At 50.2% G+C, this 19,715-nt stretch overlaps 1 protein-coding gene across 13 annotated transcripts in view; it reads left to right on the forward strand.

Annotated features, from left to right (window-relative positions):
• Positions 1-19,715, forward strand: part of HECTD1 (HECT domain E3 ubiquitin protein ligase 1) — an 89,166-nt gene that overhangs the window by 19,703 nt on the left and 49,748 nt on the right. For 6 of the 13 annotated variants that reach the window (XM_076067608.1, XM_076067606.1, XM_076067609.1 and 3 more), the window contains exons 4-18: positions 2,253-2,480; positions 3,912-4,199; positions 4,404-4,674; positions 5,197-5,273; positions 5,596-5,694; positions 5,948-6,062; positions 6,648-6,822; positions 8,062-8,200; positions 9,129-9,299; positions 9,539-9,616; positions 11,662-11,887; positions 12,544-12,642; positions 12,728-12,991; positions 14,083-14,141; positions 19,399-19,533. In XM_076067608.1, the coding sequence (XP_075923723.1) occupies positions 2,253-2,480; positions 3,912-4,199; positions 4,404-4,674; positions 5,197-5,273; positions 5,596-5,694; positions 5,948-6,062; positions 6,648-6,822; positions 8,062-8,200; positions 9,129-9,299; positions 9,539-9,616; positions 11,662-11,887; positions 12,544-12,642; positions 12,728-12,991; positions 14,083-14,141; positions 19,399-19,533 (2,424 nt within the window). The remainder of the gene's footprint in view (positions 1-2,252; positions 2,481-3,911; positions 4,200-4,403; positions 4,675-5,196; positions 5,274-5,595; positions 5,695-5,947; positions 6,063-6,647; positions 6,823-8,061; positions 8,201-9,128; positions 9,300-9,538; positions 9,617-11,661; positions 11,888-12,543; positions 12,643-12,727; positions 12,992-14,082; positions 14,142-19,398; positions 19,534-19,715) is intronic. The other 7 variants (XM_032956183.2, XM_032956189.2, XM_076067607.1 and 4 more) reach the window with 6 other exon arrangements.

A 19,715-nucleotide genomic window follows, 5' to 3' on the forward strand; every position in this document is an offset into this window, starting at 1 on the left:
CCTCGACTCGTTTGATAAATGGGGAATAATTTTATCGTTGCGATGAACTTCGTGGCGCTCTGTGTTTGTGTTACATTCTTAAACTCTCTTCAGAGTTCGTCTGTACTCTCCGTGCGTGTTTGGGGGGTGGGTGGGGAGGGGGAGAGGCAGCGCTCATATTCTTCCTGCCCCTGTTGGCAAGGGTCCAGTATCTCATTTAGACCAACAACATTGATTTTTCACATCGACTTGTACAGGCCCACGGAGGTATGTTGATGATGGGGGGGAGGGTGGGCGAGTCCTCCCCCCCCTCCCTCAAAGTAATTTCCTGCTCAAATTGGCATTTAAACTAAACAATTTAATTATGTTTTATTTTTACATGTAAGGGCCTACTGAGCTATGTAGCTCTTTTTCAGAAGTGACCTGGCAATTACAAATGATAGCTCAACCAGGTGGCCTTATCGTGTGGAAATTGATAGCAGTAGCCAAACACTCCAGACGCATGTTCATTCGAAATGTGGAGGGAAAGAAAACCAGAGGGCCCCGGAGAAAATATCCACGCCACCTTGGGGAGAACAGGCGGCAGGGTCGGCATTGAGCCTACGAACTCCTGTATACCAGGCGAGGTAGTTAACATCTCACCACCGCAGGGCCCCACCCCAGCACTGGGTGTGAGCTAAGCATATGCCGAGTGCCTGACTTGCTCCGTGGCGTACGAGGAATCATCGCTGGTCCTGTGTCGCACCTTAGCTAGGTAATCCATCCGTTTTTGTTTTGTCTTCATCATCCCATTTGCATTTTCTGTCTCATTTGTCCCATCTCATTCCACTCTGTGGCCCCCGTTGCCGTATAAGTAGCCCGGCATAGTAGTGGCTAACATGGCCAGCTTGGTTTCACGGGATTCATATTTAGATTATTTTGGGTTGGTGTGCAAATATAATAAAAATTGTTTTTATTGAATGCTCCACCGCCTGACATAGGCAGTCAAATTAAGTTGTCACGTGGGCAAATATGCCAATTGATTTGGTTTTTCAAATCAACTAAATGTTTCTACATCATAAGCACGATTGAAGATGTGCATTGTCATCATAATGCAGCTCGCAGCATGCATAGGAGCGCTATAATAATAATGTTGAAAAACTCGTTTATTGCACGACGCAAAGTTCACTTGCGAGCGGTCCTGCTCGCGAACTATGCCTTGTGCAGTAACTCGACGAAGTCTTAGTTTACGAGCAGAGCACTCGGAGCCTGCCTGACGCAACAAGTCAGCTCACTTGATGAGCAATACAGGAATCCCACGCTCGGAATAGCGTCATTATGCGTTGTTTGGCATATACGTTGCTGACTAACTTGGGGAAACCGCATTTCCTCAAGTGTAATGTTTCGCACTTGCGTTCTTTGAATAAATTGGGTAATTTTTGTGCGCGCCGAGTTGTGTGTTTTCTCAGTTGGAGCTTAAGTAGGATGGTTTGACTTTGGTGGCCATGTGATTGTTCATGAGGTGGTCATTGTCTCTCTCTCTCTCAAGGAGGTGGACCCTCTAGGAAGACTCGGTGCGGCTCTATTGGATAACAAAGAAAATAAAATTATAAATAAACATGTCACTAACTTACTATTTTTATCTTGCCAGGTAAGGCCCACTGAGCTGTGTAGCTTTTTCAGACCTGGCTATCACAATTGATAGGTCGACGAAGTGGTTTAACGTGTGGAAATGTATAGCAGCCAAATACTCTAAACGTGTGATGTTGATTATAAAATGCGGAGGGGAAAAACTGGAGGACCCAGAGAAAAAATCGACGCGACACGCAAACTCCAAATATACAGCAGCAGCAGCAGGTGTCAGGGTCGGGATCGAACCCACGACCTCTTGCATACCAGGCGAGGTAGTTAACATCTCCTAGCCACTCTGATGATGATGAGAGAGAGACACGCAAACTCCAAATATACAGCAGCAGCAGGGGTCAGGGTCGGGATTGAGCCCACGACCTCCTGTATACCAGGCGAGGTAGTTAACATCTCCTAGCCACTCTGATGATGATGAGAGAGAGACACGCAAACTCCAAATATACAGCAGCAGCAGCAGGGGTCAGGGTCGGGATCGAGCCCACGACCTCCTGTATACCAGGCGAGGTAGTTAACATCTCTCCAACCGTGGTGAAATGGGCCCTCGGCAAGGAAGAGCTTCCCCCCACCCCTTTGTGCTTAAAACGATGAATCAAGCTTGCGACTTCATCAGCGCGTCTCCCCTGCTGCTGCACCCCACCCCCCTCTAGGTGCTGGAACTGATTTGCACTCGGGAGTCGGGCGCCGTGTTCGAGGCCGGTGGGCTGAGCTGCGTCCTCCAGTTCATCCGCGACTCGGGCCACCTGGTGCACAAGGACACACTGCACTCGGCCATGGCGGTGGTGTCGCGGCTGTGCAGCAAGATGGAGCCGCACGACGCTTCGCTCGAGTCCTGCGTCGAAGCCCTCTCCGTCATGCTCAAGCATGAGGACCCACAGGTGCGGTGGCGGCTGCCTCGCTCGCCCGCTCGCTCGCTCGCTCGATCGCCCGCTCGCCCTCCCTCTCTTACGGGGATGGATGCAACGCAAACGCGGCCGTGCCGGCGGTGGCTGCGCTCGCGTGCCTGTCTGCAATGCGTCGCCGTGGAGGCGGCTGCAGCGAGGGTCGTGGATCCCCCGCTCGAATGTTTGAGAAACTCCCTTCCCTGCTTTTTGTCTTTTAGTTTGTTATCCTTCCCCCGCACCCGCGATTAGCGCGGTTGGCTACGTACGGTGCGAAAGGAGTTCAGCACACCGTACATTCTCGTGCGTGTAAAGGCGGTGCCGTACCACCTGGCTCGCCAGGAGAGAGCAGTACAATGTGGACTTGACCTGTTCCGTCTGTATGGGATAGTGTTTACCCCTCGCACGCGTGGGGATAGTGTTTACACCTCGCACGCGTGGGGTTTCTCTGGTTTCCTCCCACCTATAAACTCTCACTCATTGCCCGATAACACCTGTACTATGGTTCCTCCTCGCGCCCCTCTCTACGAGAGCGAGCGAATAGTTAACCGACACTTTAAACTTTGGTTGTGGTCAGAGTGAAATATGCAGGAGAACGTATATATCCGCGCTCCTACCAGGAGGCCCCTTTGTGAGTAGTAAGAATGGTTGCTCCTGTTTGTGAATAGTGGGTCACGAATCTGCTGACTTTCATTCCCGGCCACGGCTTATATCGGTGGAGAGCAATGTCTAAACCGGTCCTGGGTTTATGATTCACCTGCCTTGTGAGTCAATATAATGTCATGATTCAGGGTCGTGATTACATTTGCAGATCTGCTAGAGGCCGCTATATTTTATTGTATAAAGCGGCCTCGAGTGGATGGAATGGTTACGTTAGCCAGTGGTTCTCAATCTTTTATGGTGACTGTACCCCTTATTGAATTGTGTTTCAACGGAGTTACCCCCCTTGCCTTCCCCAACATGGTTCTGAGAGATTAATGTGTGAAGAATGAACATCAATATTTGAACTAGTCCATTTTGTGAGGTATCCTAACTAGCGAGTAAGCGGACAAAGAATCAACGGACGCTCTGCATGCTTAACGTAACTTGTTGTCGCTGGTTACTCTTGGAAACCACTTTGTTTGCGATCAACGAATTTAGAAAGGTCTTTTATACCGTTCTATCGTTTACCATATGGATGCAAATGTTATCGTAGTTATTTTATATTGCGACGTGGCAATGTTCCATTGCCCCCCCTGGAGGTTCGCATAACCACCCCCGGTTGAGAACCGCTGACAGTTAACCCGATTTCAGCACACAAATAGGAATGTACCTCGACGTATTTTTGTACATTGCGTGCCGCAGTCTCTCTGCGTGCACCGCGCCTTGCTTAATGCTCGCGACGTCGCTTGCCATTGTAACTGTGTCGCGCCGCTGAACGCGGGCAAGGTGTCCGACGGGGCGCTGCGCTGCTTCGCGTCCCTGGCCGACCGTTTCACTCGCCGCGGCGTCGACCCGGCGCCGCTGGCCAAGCACGGCCTCTCCCTGGAGCTGCTCGCCCGCCTCGCGTCCGCGGGGGCGTGCGGTGCGGCGGGCACGTCCGGCACCCCCAAGGCCGCCCGCGGCCCCCCGTCGTCGGCCATCGCCGCCGCGCCGGACTCGAAGATGGTCAGCCAGGTGTCGACCATCGTGAGCCTCCTGTCCACCCTGTGCCGCGGCTCGCCCATCGTCACCAGGGTGAGCGCGCCAGCTGTTCGGTGCCGTTGCCACGCGTGGGCGGGGCGCCCCCGTGTTTCCCGCCACGCTGCGCCCGATGCGGTTGGACGCAACGGAGCACTCACCTCTTTATCGCTCTTCTATCGTGGCTGCTGTCCCCGCCGTGAACCGCGCCAGGTGACCTCGGCGCGCCCCGCGCTTGCGTCGCTGTGCTTGTCGTCTCAGGACCTGCTGCGCTCGTTGCTGCCGGATGCCATCGAGAGCGCGGTGCAGGGCGACGAACGCTGCTCGCTCGACACGATGCGCCTCGTCGACCTGCTGCTCGTGCTGCTCTTCGAGGGCCGCAGGGCGCTGCCCAAGTCCACGTCGAGCCTCAGCAGCCGCATCCCCGGCCTGCGGCGGCTCGATAGCTCCGGCGAGCGCTCCCACCGGCAGCTCATCGACTGCATCCGCAGCAAGGACACGGACGCGCTCATCGACGCCATCGACACGGGCGGTGAGCCGGGCGCCGTCGCCGTCGTAGCTGCGAGTGTTTCCCGGGCGTTGGGGGCTGCGCCCGTTTGGTGGCTGTTGTGCGGCTGCCTTTTTCGCCATAGCACGGATCAAGAGAGTTGGATGGTTTTCGTGTAGCTTTTGGACGTTGTGTTAATGTGGAGTGCACCGTGAACACCATCTGATAAGGAAGCTGTTGAGGGTTTTAAAATCGGGCTAAAGATGTATTTTACGATCTCTGTGTGTACTTTTTATTGTTTTGTGCAACTTTAATTTGTTTATCTTTACTTGTGAAGCGTTGTGTTAAAATGTTAAGGGCGCTGTGCTGAATGTAGATTGCTTGATTTGCTTATTGACAGTTCGTTTTCCCCAACCTTCAGACGAGTGCTCGCGTGTGGGCCCATTACGGGCATCTCCCAGGCTCAAGAAACTTTTGGCTCCGAGACGTTTTGTTACATCGTGGATTGCGATGTAAATGCAAGCGTTATTATCATTATTATTAATGTTACTTTGTCTTTCCTCGCAGCGTTTGAAGTCAATTTCATGGATGATGTCGGACAGACGTTGCTGAACTGGGCCTCTGCGTTTGGCACTCAGGAGATGGTAAGTAATAAAGACCCACAATGAATTACCTTAATCTGACGTAAAATCTTGCCACCGTTCTGCAACATCTGGTCGCTTGCGACAACGTTGTTGACGAACTTCCTTGTTGCCCGAGTCGTCACGGGCTGTGGCTCGAGAAATTTAGGTTGGGATTGTAGAGGCATTACCGGGTTTGTTCCGTGTGAATGATTAATCTGTGGTCGTAATGGCTCAGCGATGTGCAGCCGCTCTCTCCCAAAACAGCAGCGATGCAGTCGCAGAGTTATCACGAGGGCTGAGACGCGTTTTGTGTGTGACCCCTGCGCCCATTCCTCCCTGCTAGGTGGAGTTTCTGTGCGAACGAGGGGCTGATGTGAATAGAGGTCAGAGGTCGTCTTCCCTACACTACGCAGCCTGTTTCGGTCGCCCGCAAGTGGCAAAGGTTAGCATTGTTATGCTGCTTTAAATGTGCTCCTTTTAAAACAACATACAGAGGTCCTCTTCTGCCACTGTAAAAGGTGTAACACATCAATGCAATGTGTGTGTCTGTGTCTTTTTTATGAGCCATAATCCACGTGAATAGCCGGCGAACGTTTACCGATGTTGTGTGCACGGCTACTTTGACCACTTGCTGCCACTCCTGCCGTCGCTGTGCCGCGGTAGTTAACCACAACGGCGTGTTCCTCCGTGCACAGACCCTGCTGAGGCACGGAGCTAACCCAGACCTGCGTGACGAGGACGGGAAGACGCCTCTGGACAAGGCCAGGGAGAGGGGACACAGCGAGGTGGTCTCCATACTGCAGTCTCCCGGTGCGTGCGTGTGCCGGCCTTCTTTCGAGAATATCCGACGTGTAACGCAAGCTGACAAGCCGGGTCATAGGAGGGGGCTGTTTCCTTTTATCCGGGTGGTGCAGTGGCGTTGCAGTGGTTAATGCGCAGTTGCCTGAACATTCGGCACCCGAATGTCAGCCGATTTATACGTACGTGTCTGCGTTATGAGACGGTTTTATTGAGAGTTTTTGAACTGAGGTCGAAAACCTTTATGCCTAAGCTTTAATATGTGATTCCATGTGAGATAAACTTCAACGTAAAGTTGTGCTGCTATTTAGGGACTTTCGCCTTTTGAAAACCGGCCAAACCGATCGAAGTGTTTTTTCCAAAACTTGGAGACACAAACCATGAAAGCAAGGGAGGACCATTTTTAAATGAGCCCGACACGTTTCGCCCTGTGAGCTACCCGGCAGGCCCTCCCGCCTGCCAACTCAACGCTTCTGCAGGAAAATGCACGCTGCGTTATGGGATCCGCACGCATGCACGCACTCGCACGCGCGCGCCCTATTGCCCAACCTGCAAAGTTAACACTTTTTTGTCGCTTGCGCGCCTTCGTCCCATCAGGTGAGTGGATGTGCCCCGTGAATAAAGACGACGAGAAGAGGAAGAAGGACTGTGGCCACAAAGAGGAGGAACTCAACGAGCCCAAAGGCGACCCAGAGATGGCGCCAGTCTACTTGAAACGCCTGCTGCCCATCTTCGCCCAGACCTTCCAGCAAACGATGATGCCCTCTGTGAGGTAGGGCGTCCGTTTCACGTGCTCCGCCACCGCCGCCACCGTTCAGTTGGGGTTTGGGTTCCCGTTTGCTTGAACCCAGCGGGGGACGGTGATTGCGTGAACGCCCCCTCTCACTGCTCTTGATGAGCCACGCGGTGTCCGGCTAGTTTTTTTTCCCAGCGAGCCCTGAGAGCCACTGTTGGACATTCTACGTTTATACGGCAGGTGCCGGTCTCAATGCAGGCGGAAGGAACCACTGTTGACCTGCCCAAAAAATATGTTCAGTCAGTTCTTCTGTAACGCGTGTTGTTCTCACAACGCGAATCGGATATAACGTGATTAATGTATTAGGGAATAGATATTTTTCTAACGCGGATGCGAATTGGATACAATGCGATCGAGCGAATGGAACGACGTTGCGCGAGTAGGGACTAAGCGGTCGTACGGCTGCCCCAGCTCTAGCATTGCACAAGGCGGGATGCTTCTAGATGCTGCCCGCACGCCTCAGCTTTTGTTCAGCCTGCTTACGCATCTCTCGTATTGTCACAGACAGTGAAATATTATTTATTCTCACGCAATTTTACCATAAAGCGGTTTTCGTCAGGAACGCAACTAAAGCCGCATTTTAGGAGAACAGACTGTCCTCTTTTTTTTATCAACCCCAGACAGATGATAGGCCAAGTCGGCCCTTTACTTGAGTTTTTACAGCTGTGAATCACGCGCTCTAAACACAGCTCAGTCCGGCCTTGTACGGGCATCTCTCGAAAATATACGAAACAGATACGTTTCTGGAAAGTTGTCCGTCCAGTGAAATTCCGTTTATGGAACCCAAATGTTCCCACTGACTTGCATTGTATGATTGGAGACCTTCATCAAATTACACTTGCTAATGCAGCGGGAATCCAGTACAGAGTGAAATGCGCACGAGAACAAATGACAAACTGTTGTTCGATTTTTTTTTAGAGATTCTTAATTTCGTGTATGCAAATTTAACATAACGTATATATAATCTAGCCCCGAATGTATATGTTATGTAATAGCGAAATTCCGTATGTTGTGTTTCCGTATAACGAGGTATGACTGTAGTTGAATATAATTGACTGTAACAACGTTTGTGACGATCTGTTATTATTTTGAACGTCCTGTTAACTGATTTTGCAAGGTGGTGTCGTGACTTGTGAGCGGATTTCTCGATGATCAGTAAATGACGTCAGCCCCGAATCTCCCCCTCCCCCGTCCCCCCGCTCTCTCTCTCAACAGGAAAGCAAGCCTTGCACTTATCAGAAAAATGGTGCACTATTGCCCTGAAGCACTTTTAAAGGAAGTTTGCGGATCAGATTTGGGCCATAATCTGCCAATCATTCTCGCAGAGGTCACCTCGGCCGTGTTGGATCACGAGGTAAGGAGCCTTGACTGTGGAACCGCAGTGAAAAGGCTGCGTGGCTCAAAGGGCACCCTCCCCCCCCCCCCACCAGTGCTCTACCCCGGTCTCCTTTCTACCTCCATAAAGATCATCTGAATGCACGCAGGGCCCCTGGCAAAATTGAACACTAATGTTGAACTTGAACTTCTTTCGTATATAGCCAACCGTGCTAATCGGAGGCGCATAATCACAGGTATGAAATACTAATGCCAACAGTTGAGCGCTTTCATTGAACATGTGATAGTTCTGACTGGCGAGGGTATTGCGTTCAATGGCATTGTCATTACCCCCCCCCCCCCCAAACATCACGTTAGACTAAGGTGGGCGCAGAGCCCATGGGGGTTGGGGGAGGCGGTGGGCTGGGAGGGGGATGGAGTGGGCAGTGAGACGGCTCAATTCCAAACCCAACACAATGTTTATTGATTCACTGCAGCCGCTTGTGCCAAGGCAAACGGAGTGGTCGCCACTAAGCAGGCGACCAAGGGAAAGTGTTCGCCGAGCTGCCTTGGCTTCCGGTTGCCAAACGAATTAATTATAAGGTCGCACCCCGTTACACACAAAGTGCTTGCCACCAATGAACCACAAAACCTTGCTGGTCTCGCCAAGGGAAGATGAAGTGGGAAGGGAGGGAGGGAACAAAGAAAATCCCTAAAATCAAATACCCTGCGTGCGGCTAATGGGTGTTTATGCTTTCCTTCCACTATTCCGAGTTTTGTTTCCACTAAACCACTGAGGGTGCGACACGCACCCCCTCTTTTTCAATCCCCGTCTCCCGGCACCCCCCCTAATCCCTGTCAGTGCGTGTCTCGTTGCGGATGGGGTCTGCCTCCCCGCCCGCCCCTCCCCCCATCACCTAAACCCTCCCCCACCCCCCCTCCCCCACCCGACTGCGACGTTTCGGCAGGATGACGACGACGGTCACCTGCTGGCGCTGCAGATGATCGATGACCTCGTGGAGAAGGGAGGGGACCTGTTTGTGGATCAGCTGGCCAGGCTGGGCGTCATCAGCAAGGTTTCCAGCCTGGGCGGAACGGCCTCCGACGACGAGAACGAAGATGACGCGCAGGTGGACAAGGTAACGTACGGATGGACGGTGATGACTTTGATGAATGAGGGGGGGGGGGGAGGTGTGGGGGGGGGGCGAAAGCTCTTGTCTATTCGTACAAATTCCGGGATGGCTCCTTTTGTGACTAGAAAGGGCATGATGATTATTATTTGAAAAAAACAAAACCCCACAAAAGACAATCTCAGAATGGGAATCTTTATTTAGACTGCAGGAGGTAATCCGATAAGCTGTGACGCTCTTTTTCACAGATGTCCAGTAGGGGCGGATCGGCAAGTCACAACAGCAAACAGTACAAAAACACGATAGGAGTGCAAAGTAGAGAAAAGGTAAGCAAGTCGCAAAATAATAAATGTATAAATATAAATAAAGTACATAGTACAAATTGTATATAAATTACTGTCGATTTTTTTAGAATGCTAAATGCAAGCTTGGACAAGGCAGCAAAACAACAAAAACAGTCCCAGACCACACCAAGCCAACAAAGTCCCCCAATGAAATGCATGCAATAGCAGAGCCAGGATTTTCAGGTAGGGGGGGAAACCCCTCCAGCAATGAAAAATGATAGAGGAGTTGTTAGTGAGTAAGGAGTTGTTAGTAAGTAAGGAGTTGTCCCTTGCTTTTTATTCGACGCGTGTGCGGCGAATTTGAACCGCGTTGTGTGATCGGCATCACACTCGCTGAAGGCCTTCAGGGAAGTCGTGTACCTGTACACGCAACTGGGCACAATTCTGAGTCACTTATAACCGCTTTGCCGTTACTTATAGCCAATCATGGACTCAGACTATTGTCCTATCATCTCATAGAGTCCCTGCCACATAGTAATATGCTACACAGTGGCAGTTGGGGTCGCATAATGCCGATTTATTACCAATAAACCCCAATGATCCGATCTAAATTAGGGATTTCAATTGGATCATTGGGGGGGCACGTGCCACCCCCCCCCCCACTGGCTCCGTCAGTGTGTACATGGGTAAGGATCAAAGTTGCAAATGTGGTTGCACCCAGCACTAATCTCCTGCTTCAGGGTATTTTTTGAAGGAAGATTTATGATGTTAAGAGACGAAACAAGGTTGTTCCAAAACATTGGCGCTGCAACGGCAAAGGCTCCGTCACCTATTCCAATTCTTCTTCAAGGGATAGAGGCAGTGGCCCCTCTTCATAGCTCCCGAATAGAGAGGCGAGAGAGACAGAGTGCAGAATAAGAGTTGCAGAATGCACTTTACACCATGGGATCCCGATAAGATTTAAATGGCTGATGTAGATGCAGGGCAACAACTACGAATTCGCATTCAGGTGGTCAAGCCAGATAACAGCGTCAGGAGCAACGGAGTATATCGGCTGTGATGTCTCCTTCACAGTTGGAGGATCCTTCTCCCAGGGCCTCTCTGGTGCGTTGTAGTTTGGCCCTGAAGTGTGCTGTTGGCATGTCTTGTGTTGTTGCTCTGGAGACCAGAAGATTGATGTTCGATGCTCGGTCGCCGCATTGGTGGCATTCGTCGTGATTTCTCACTTGCCATCTTCCACTCAATTTTTTTTTCCCAGTGTCTTCTGATGACGACCAGTTTTAAATGGACGTGTGAATATTTACCTAAAAGTAGCTAAAGAGTAACAGACAAACCCTTCTAATGCAAGCAGACTAGTAACGGCTATTCCCGTCTCTCATGTGAAGGAGGTGCAATCTTCAAATGTACAGCCCCCATTGTCAATCCACTGCTGGATGAAGATCTCTCCATGCCGTGTTGGTCCAATAGGGGTTGTTTGGCCATGCTTCACCACCCCGGTCAGTGAGGTTGGTGAAGAGCAGGGCTCATGACTGCTATCGCTCGCCACTGATGCTAGCCGTGGCCGAGAATCTCCTGACTACCCAATAATAACCACGGTGGCGAAGGTGACACTATGGTGGCGATATGTTAACTACGTGGCCTGGTATACAGGAGGTCGTGGGTTCAATCCTGACCCTGGTGCCGCTGTATATTTGTAGTTGGCATGTTCTCTCCTTGGTCGCGTGGATTTTTCTCTAGGTCCCCTCCGGTTTCCCCCCCCCCCACCCCCCCCCCCCCCCACCCCCCCCCCCCCCCACATTTAGAATCAACATGCGTTTCAAGTATTTGCCAGCTATGCATTTCCACACGATAAGCCGCTTTGTTGAGCTATCGTCTGTGGCCAGGTTACTTCTGAAAGAGAACTGCACAGCTCATTGGGCCCTTACCTGGCAAAAATAAAAACAGTTCAGTTGAATCGTTTTGACCAGGCACGACAACAACAATAACCCTGCTTTGCTCGCGAGGTGAGAGGAGCTGGTGCGTGCGATTCTCCTTGATCCGGTGGCCTGATGGTGGCCGGCGTGTCGCGTCGCGTCTTCCCGTGCCAGCAGGAGAGCCCTCTGCACGAAGACGCCAAGGAGCTGGTGCAGGGGAAGCCGTTCCACTGGCGCGATTGGTCGGTGGTGCGTGGCCGCGACTGCCTCTACATCTGGAGCGACGCAGCCGCCCTGGAGCTCTCAAACGGCTCCAACGGATGGTTCCGCTTCATCCTGGACGGGAAGCTCGCCACCATGTACTCCAGCGGCAACCCGGAAGGTGGATCCGACAGTTCAGGTAAAACAAGGGCCCACTGAGCTCTACACACAGCTCTTTTTCAGAAGCGACCTGGCCACAGATGATAGCTCAGCGGAGAGTGGGCTTATCATGCGGAAATTTACAGCAGCAAAATACTCTTGAACGCATGTTAATCCTAAATGTGGAGGGAAAAACCGGAGGACACGGAGAAAAATGTACACGACCACAGGGAGAGACACACAAACTCCAAATATAGGGGCGTCAGGGTTGGGATGGAACTCATGAACTCCTGTATACCAGGCGAGGTAGTTAACATCTCCTAGCCACCGTGGCGTTGCGACGGGTGATTGAGATGGAAGCCGACACGGTGTTGCGTTCGCATTTCCCCCATGATAAAATAACTCTTTTTGTTTTCCCCGATTTTATATTAAAAAAAAATTCCATGGGTGTCAAAGTTATGAGACGACGTTTAGGTTTAGAAATCTGTCAAGAGCAGTGCATCGCGCCGTGTTAGGAAATGGCCGACGGAAGGTCACTGAGCTGTCCAATAAAACAATTGTCATTTTCCGAGCTGAAGTTTAGTCCAAATCAATCGCAAAACCAAATTTAATACGATGGAATTTCTTATGCGGTCACTGGTGACTGGGCTGAGACCATCAAACTCCGTTACACTTCAGAACCCGGTTTATTCACAGGCGGCTGCATGGAATCGAACCCGGGATTTCAACGGTGCCGGCTCAGTGCTCTGACCCCCGAGCCACCCAACAGCCTCTTGTTGCAACTTCCTTCAAAAGGTCACGCCACGCGAATGCTTTTGATGACCGTGCCGCGTGGCCTCGTCAGTAACTCACAAACCCACGCCCTGATCTTGCGTTTCAGAGAGCCGCAGCGAGTTTCTGGAGAAGCTGCAGCGAGCCCGTGGCCAGGTGAAGGCCGGCACCCCGAGCCAGCCCGTCCTGTCCGTGCCGGGCCCGAGCAAGCTGGTCGTGGGCAACTGGACCCTGACCTGCCTCAAGGAGGGGGAGATCGCAATTCACAACTGCGACGGGCAGCAGGCCACCATCCTGAAGGAGGACCTGCCGGGCTTCGTGTTCGAGTCGAACCGCGGCACGAAGCATTCCTTCACAGCCGAGACATCCCTAGGTGAGGCCTTTAAACTGTGGCGGTTTCGTTTTGCGTACGATTGCGATTCCGTCGCGCGAGGTGTGACGTCTTTCGTCAGTTTCAAGGGAGCTGATTGGCTGCTTGTTTCTACGACCGCTCTGACCGTTCCATGTGTGCACCCGGAGGATAACCTCGCGCACTTTCATGGAAAATACAGAACTGCTAAATCTTTACCATAAAACTTGCCCCATCTGGCTTACCAACACAAGGCAAGATTGCCATACATTTCAGAGAGGCGAGCAACCTCACGTTGCCGCCGTGTAGCAGAGGTGATAGAGAAGCGAGGGTGCTTGGGTTGTCGGCGTACGCCTCGCGTGCATTCGCGTCCACGTGCGGCTGCGCTTTGTCATGCACACATTTATGTGCACAGTCGCTTCCCCCGACCCTAAACAGAGAGGCTCCCTTGATGGACTCCCAAGCTTGTCATTTTTCTTTGTTCCAAATATGGTGGACTAATCATTCTCAGTTGAAATTCTCCGTTCTCTGTTTCGTGAACCTGCAGCGATACCAATACCCGTCATTCGCCACTGAGTGATGGTGATGTCACCACGGCGCCTGTGCCAGTGTGTGAACGCGCACGTGCGTTTACGGGCATGTGCATAGCGCCCCGCCCCCGCGTAGTTCATTCAATCCTGTGTCGTTCGTTAACCTTCCAGATGTGGGGGGTGGCAATGTGTTGTTACAGCACTTGACGCACTATCGGACAGGGTGAGTGAGTTCAAATCCCGGCTGGGAATTGACTCTCTACTTATTCCCATAACTCGGTCGATAAAACAGAAGCACTTTAAAAAAAAAAACGCCCATTGCATGTCCCTACTGGATTGAGGCAGCGAGTCCAACTATGTACGTACGGACCCGTCGCGACGAATTTAAACTCTTGAATAATGAAAAGTCAAATCGCAGCTGTCCTACTACTGGACTAGCCGCCCCCTCACCCCACCATGAGGAATGTCCACCTCTGGCTCATGGTGCCATTGGAGACGAGTGTAAATATACCCGGGGCTTTTTTTGTTAATGCTCCTTCACTTTTATAAAAAATGTTCTCATTTTAGGAAGTCAATTTATTGCAGGGTGGACGGGGAAACGAAGCAAAAAGCTGCGTTCCAAGCTGGAGAAGACAAAGCAGAAGGTGGGTAGTGGTGCACGTCGTGACCTGCACGGGGTCAGTGGAGCAGCGAGCGACCTTGGGGAAACCTCATCAGGGCTGGAGAGAAGCCTTCCCCCTTGCTGAGAGCTGAATCGGACTTTCCAATCAATACCCCCTTGGCGTGCCGCCTTGCAGTGGCGAAAGTGGCCAAGCGCGGCACTAAAATTAATGAACGGTGTTGTTGGCAGTTCGAAAATATTCCCCTTATCGTACCCGATTAGAGCTGCCAACTTGCTCGCCCGTGACGGATATAAATATCCATAACATTTACTCTCCAACGCACCGGTGTGCTGTACTCGTAATGAATTGGCATGTTGTGTTCATGTGACAAATCTTACTAATTTGCTGTATCGAGTGGTGGCGGGTTTAACGACACATTTATATTTACGTGATCTAACCCAAAAAAAACCTGTATTATGGATAATATTGGTCACGAAAGCCTACGTGTTAATTGGATATAAATATCGTTTGTGGGGGCCCCTTTGAAGTGGTTCACGGCCTAGTGCGGCAATGGGCCTGTGTGAGATGATGTCACTCATAGGGGGGGAAGGGGGAGGGGGCACATTTTCCAACCGCTGTTCGACGTTGTCCGCTTGACGTCTCCGCGTTGTTTCACGACCGGACGCAGATGGGTGCAGCCGCCGGATGTGTGTTTTGAGAAGGGAGATACTTAGAGTTTATTTTTTTTTCCGTTAACATTTGTGCGTTGCGTTGGCCTTTTGTAAAGCTTACTCAGGCGACCTGCAGGTCTGTTAACGTTGGCCATTTTTACAGTAAATACTCGCGGGAAGTACCCGGCGTTTCCCGGGCGAAAAAGACACACATCGACTTACACATACACAGACATCGACCCACACACATCAACCTACACGCACACACATATGGACTCAAACACACACATCGACTTACACAGCAATCCCCGATGATGCCACAGCTAGGGCAATTGTCTACCTATGGTGAACCTTAGCGAGGAGCAGGTTGAGAACAAAGGTCTTCCCAGTACCGCCAGGAAAAAAAATGACTCAATTTTTTGTCTCAATGTCTTCCAAGATTTTCGTGTAGGCTTCTCTGTGTGCACCCATCAGCTTTGGTAAATTTTTCTCAATACATTTAAGAAGCTTTAAACCATCATAGGATATTTCACGTACGACCTCTTGAGCAAGGGCATGCAGGTTGTCCCTGTCGGGTGTTGATAGTCCGTCCCATAGACGTGAGGTCTTTTCCACCAATGGAGTGCAGTTTGTTCTCAAGGAGGATGAGAGCCTGTTTGAAGATGACATCAGAAACGTTCACGTCGAGGTTTGGATTTTCTCGTTGAGCTCTGTGGAGGATGTCCTCACTCATGCCCTCTTTCTATTTGTGCCAGAGTCCCATGGGGTTAGATGGGCTGCAAACTTGAAGATGCTGATCATCCTAAAGAATTCCACGAATATTGCAAGCTTCCCTGTATGTTTGACAGACAACTCCTCCCACTGTTTTGAGGGCTTGGAAAGATTTAGGCCGTTTGACAACATGGAGAAGCATTAGGAGAAAGTAGCACTCCTGATTGTTGGGATGAACTGTGTAGACTCTTCGTAACGCATCAGATTCACCATGAGCAGCATGTCGCTTCCATTTTTTTTAGCACTCCATGTATAGTAGGAGGGCACTTCAAGGTAGAGGAGGTTGGCAGCAAATCGGTCACTTTGGCACAAAACAAAGAACGCCATCAGGGTGGTATTTTGTGCAGCCAGGGCTTGTTGTTGGGTATTTCCTTCGGTGAAGTAGATACGTTGACCATTTTCGAGGTGAACTGCCAAATGGATGCATGTGGGGGAACGCTCATGGATGGGGAAGCCAAAAATTCTCCAAATGGCCTCATTGCTGCTGATGTGTCTTCCTTGGACAAAATGTTTAACCTCATCCACACTTGGCCCCTCTGTTTTGTAAGGCAAAGAAGCCATGTCAGAGTCTTTGTTGATGTATTGGCAAACATATTTGATGGCTTTCACAGAATTTCAGAATTCCACATTAAAGTATGCCTCGAAGATCTTGCACAGAGGGCAGTAGGGAACGATCCACCGGTTGTCAACCTTCATTTGAGTGTTGGTGGCAGGTCTGAGCGTTGTTTAAAATCCACCATGCTCAGTATTTCTGTGACGATATAGAGGATAGCCATCGCGGACCGACTGAGTGTCTTTGAAGAAGTTTCGTGGATAATTCTTGGTACACCTGCGCTCTTGCACAGATGGCGAATTTGGATTGAACTGCCCACATGGGCCATAGATCATTTGCTTGCAGACCACATCAAATAGGGCAGGGTCTTGATGGGGGTCAGGTAGCTCAGCACTGATAAATGTGTCAATGTCACTTGCATTAATTTTTTTCCCTCATCTATAGCAAAATGTGAGCATGAGGAAGACGACATTTTTGGCACTCAATGGTGTGCAAGTTACTGCTTGTCTTTCCAAAGATGCCGCCTTCGTTAGTCGTAATGAGCATCATGAGGTCATCAACTTTGAGTTTAAAGACCCTTGCTAAGATTTCATGTGTGGTTGTTGGCTTTTGGTTTGGATAAAGCTCAACCTGGATCTCCTTCCATTTTGGATTGCAAGTGAAGGTGATAAAGAGATTGGGCCTGCCATATTGGCTGATGTACGTCATGGCATCCTGAATCCACTCATGCATGTATCTTGGTGCAGCTGTGAAGGATGAAGGCAAAACAACTATTCTGGCCACATTCTGAGCGTTTGCATCTCCGTCGGCATTGATAGCGTCTCAGAGATGAGCGTACTGTTCAACACGCAGGCATTTTTGATTCGGTTGAATGTAAAGAAGGCACTCACTCTAAATGTTGGCATACTCATCGACAACATACTGGTGAAAAAGGTTGGCGCACTGTAATGTGGTTTTCGCCTCTGTCCATGATCACGAAGGAATAGTTTAGAGGAGACCAGTTTTGTGAGGATGTCTTTGTCCTGTAGCTTTGATAAATATAATTTGAGGAATCTGGACGTGGTAGCCATCTTGGCCTTGCCACAGTAAAATGGGGTATTGTGTAGGGCATCATATGCTGCGTCAGGGAATCTTTGATGGTGTTGTCTTGGTATCGAAGCACAATGTCTCTCTTACCATGCTCCTCACCCACCGTAAGAACGGCAAGCTCAACAAAAGTTGGGGCATTGAACCTCCCTGCGTGCTCCCCGCTTGGGTCAAAAGAAAAGGTGTAGGACGGCAAATGTAAAATGGTTGAGTTTCCCTCAAATATAACAAAATGATAGACGAAATACAATCGTCTGTAGCTAAGAAAGTATAACATAGAAATCCGCATCGCAGTACTACATAGCAGTAAATAGCGTGACGTGAGCAAACCAAACAATAGAAACGCATTGAAGAAAGAAGCTAGAAGGAGTCTACATTATAGAGCAGCAGTACGCACAGGTAAGTTAAGAAGCAGGCGACAGTCTGGATTATAGACTGCCAGTACGCTGACTCAATGACCTCAGCATTGCTACAGTCGACATAATAAGCTGGCAACACGGTCAGCAGGATACTAAAGTCGACATGAAAGGCTGGCAGGACACCGAGCGAGGTAAAGAAGCAGGCAACAGATTATAGGCTGGCATCCATTCACCCTGGCCAGAAAGCAATGTTTACAGTGTAGATAATAGACTTCCAGTGCACTGACTTTCATTAATAAGCAGGCAACAGGCCACATGACAGACTGCCAGTAGATTGGCGCAACTTCATAAAACACGTTAATAATATAATATTTTGCTACTTAATGTTGAAATATTAGTTTTCTACACACAAACATTAATATTTGAATATTTCCAAACTTGTGTAATAATAATTTTCTATGTACGTGAGTTTAGTGAAAGAAACAAGAAATTAGTACTTAACATTGGCACGGTGAGGCCTAGTTCCTTGCAGAGCCCCCAGCCTCGCCTAGATTGCCCAGCCGGCCTAGATGGCACCTTGGCAGGCTGGGGGCTGGGCCGCTACCCCCACCCCCACCATCCCCCCGCCCGCGCTACAATAATACTATGTAAGCGCGATAATATTAATATCTACCGACTGTATAGTAGTAACTGCACGCAACGGGGTGGGGGGACATGAAACTTTGAAGATTTAACCTCAGCGTTTATTTGCATTATGAAGGCGAAAGAGAAATCCCCCCCCCACCCCTCCACTGATGACGCGTGTGCATTGCCAGGGGCAACCCCCGGTCAGCCGAGTGGCGTTTTTAAATAAATACAGAAAAATCGTACTAGATTGCGAAATAAAGTACTTTAAAGTTGACAGATGTAAAAAAGGATTAGCGCTTGCTCACCGTGAGGCTTACGGCGTGGTACCTGGCTATTTTTTTACGTAAACCCCACCGTTTGAGAGCCAAATGCCTCGCAAGCGCACGCGCACACAGACAAGAAATGGCATAGGTAAGAAAAAAGATAAAGCACCTTTCAAATTGTTAAATCTTACACCAATGGTGGGTGAATATCCGGACTGCCCTCCACTGGAAACAAACCCACCACTGATCAGCGTGGTGTAGTATGGTGAAATGACTAAGAGTGTGGGAGGTCCTACATCCAACATTCGATTCGCAAAGGGCTTTAATTTACAATTATTACAGAGGCTTATGTTGTTTTTATTTTTCCTTTTTAAGGCCACACATTTACACGGTGTTATTGACTAAAGTGTTGAGTTTTCAAAACATCCATGCATTGAAGGTCAACGCATTTGCAAATCAAAGTGTTCTCCCTGCTCAATCAGTGCTCAACCCTGTTGGTGAAAATTCCACCGCTTAACTCGGGAGCAGGGAGAGCGAGAGAGGTGCGGTAATACCCCCCCGGTTTACGTCAGGGATGTGATCCTGAAAGATACGACGACGAATATCGAAACGACGTCAAATCAAAGCGATTTACAGGGTAGCAGGTGGAGGCTAATGAAGGCTGAGAGGCGACGGTTACGAGAGAGGATGGATGACGATGCTGTCAGCGACGTAAGTGTGTGTTGAGGTGATGCAAATCGGGTAGCGGTGTCAATAAAGTAACGACGTATTTGCCAAACGACGTGAAAGGGGGAGACGTAAATCTGGGTATTACAGTACCCGCCAAAATCCTTCACAGAAAGCGTTCCGGGTCGGTTTAGAAGCGACGCTGCCCAGCGATCGTCATTTATTACGCGCAAGGGAGTGAAGAGCTACGTGCAGTGGCAACCGTTTGGCGGAAAACAGTTTTAAACGTATGTGCGGTTACAGGTGCAGATCATGGCGAAGGAGCTCTATGAGAACCACTTCAAGGCGGTGGAGAGCATGCCCCGGGGCACCGTGCTGGCGTTGCGCAACATCGCTACGCGGCTCGAGTCGTCGTGGGAGCTGCACTCCAACAGCAGGGTGAGGGGAGTCTTTAGATCTCGGCAGGAAGGGGCTCGATGAGCTTGATCAGCTCGCCGATTTCATGGCCATCCGGCGACGGTTACAGATATTTGCTTGGTCCGGATTTTTTTGTTACATTCACGACTACCAAGTGTCGTGATACAAATGGCGAGTGTCCGTTCCGTGCTTTGCATGTTTAC

The sequence above is a fragment of the Petromyzon marinus genome, chromosome 17, assembly GCF_048934315.1.
Source record: "Petromyzon marinus isolate PM22_M1 ecotype Great Lakes invasive population chromosome 17, UKy_Petmar_22M1.pri1.0, whole genome shotgun sequence".
Lineage (NCBI taxonomy): Eukaryota > Metazoa > Chordata > Hyperoartia > Petromyzontiformes > Petromyzontidae > Petromyzon > Petromyzon marinus.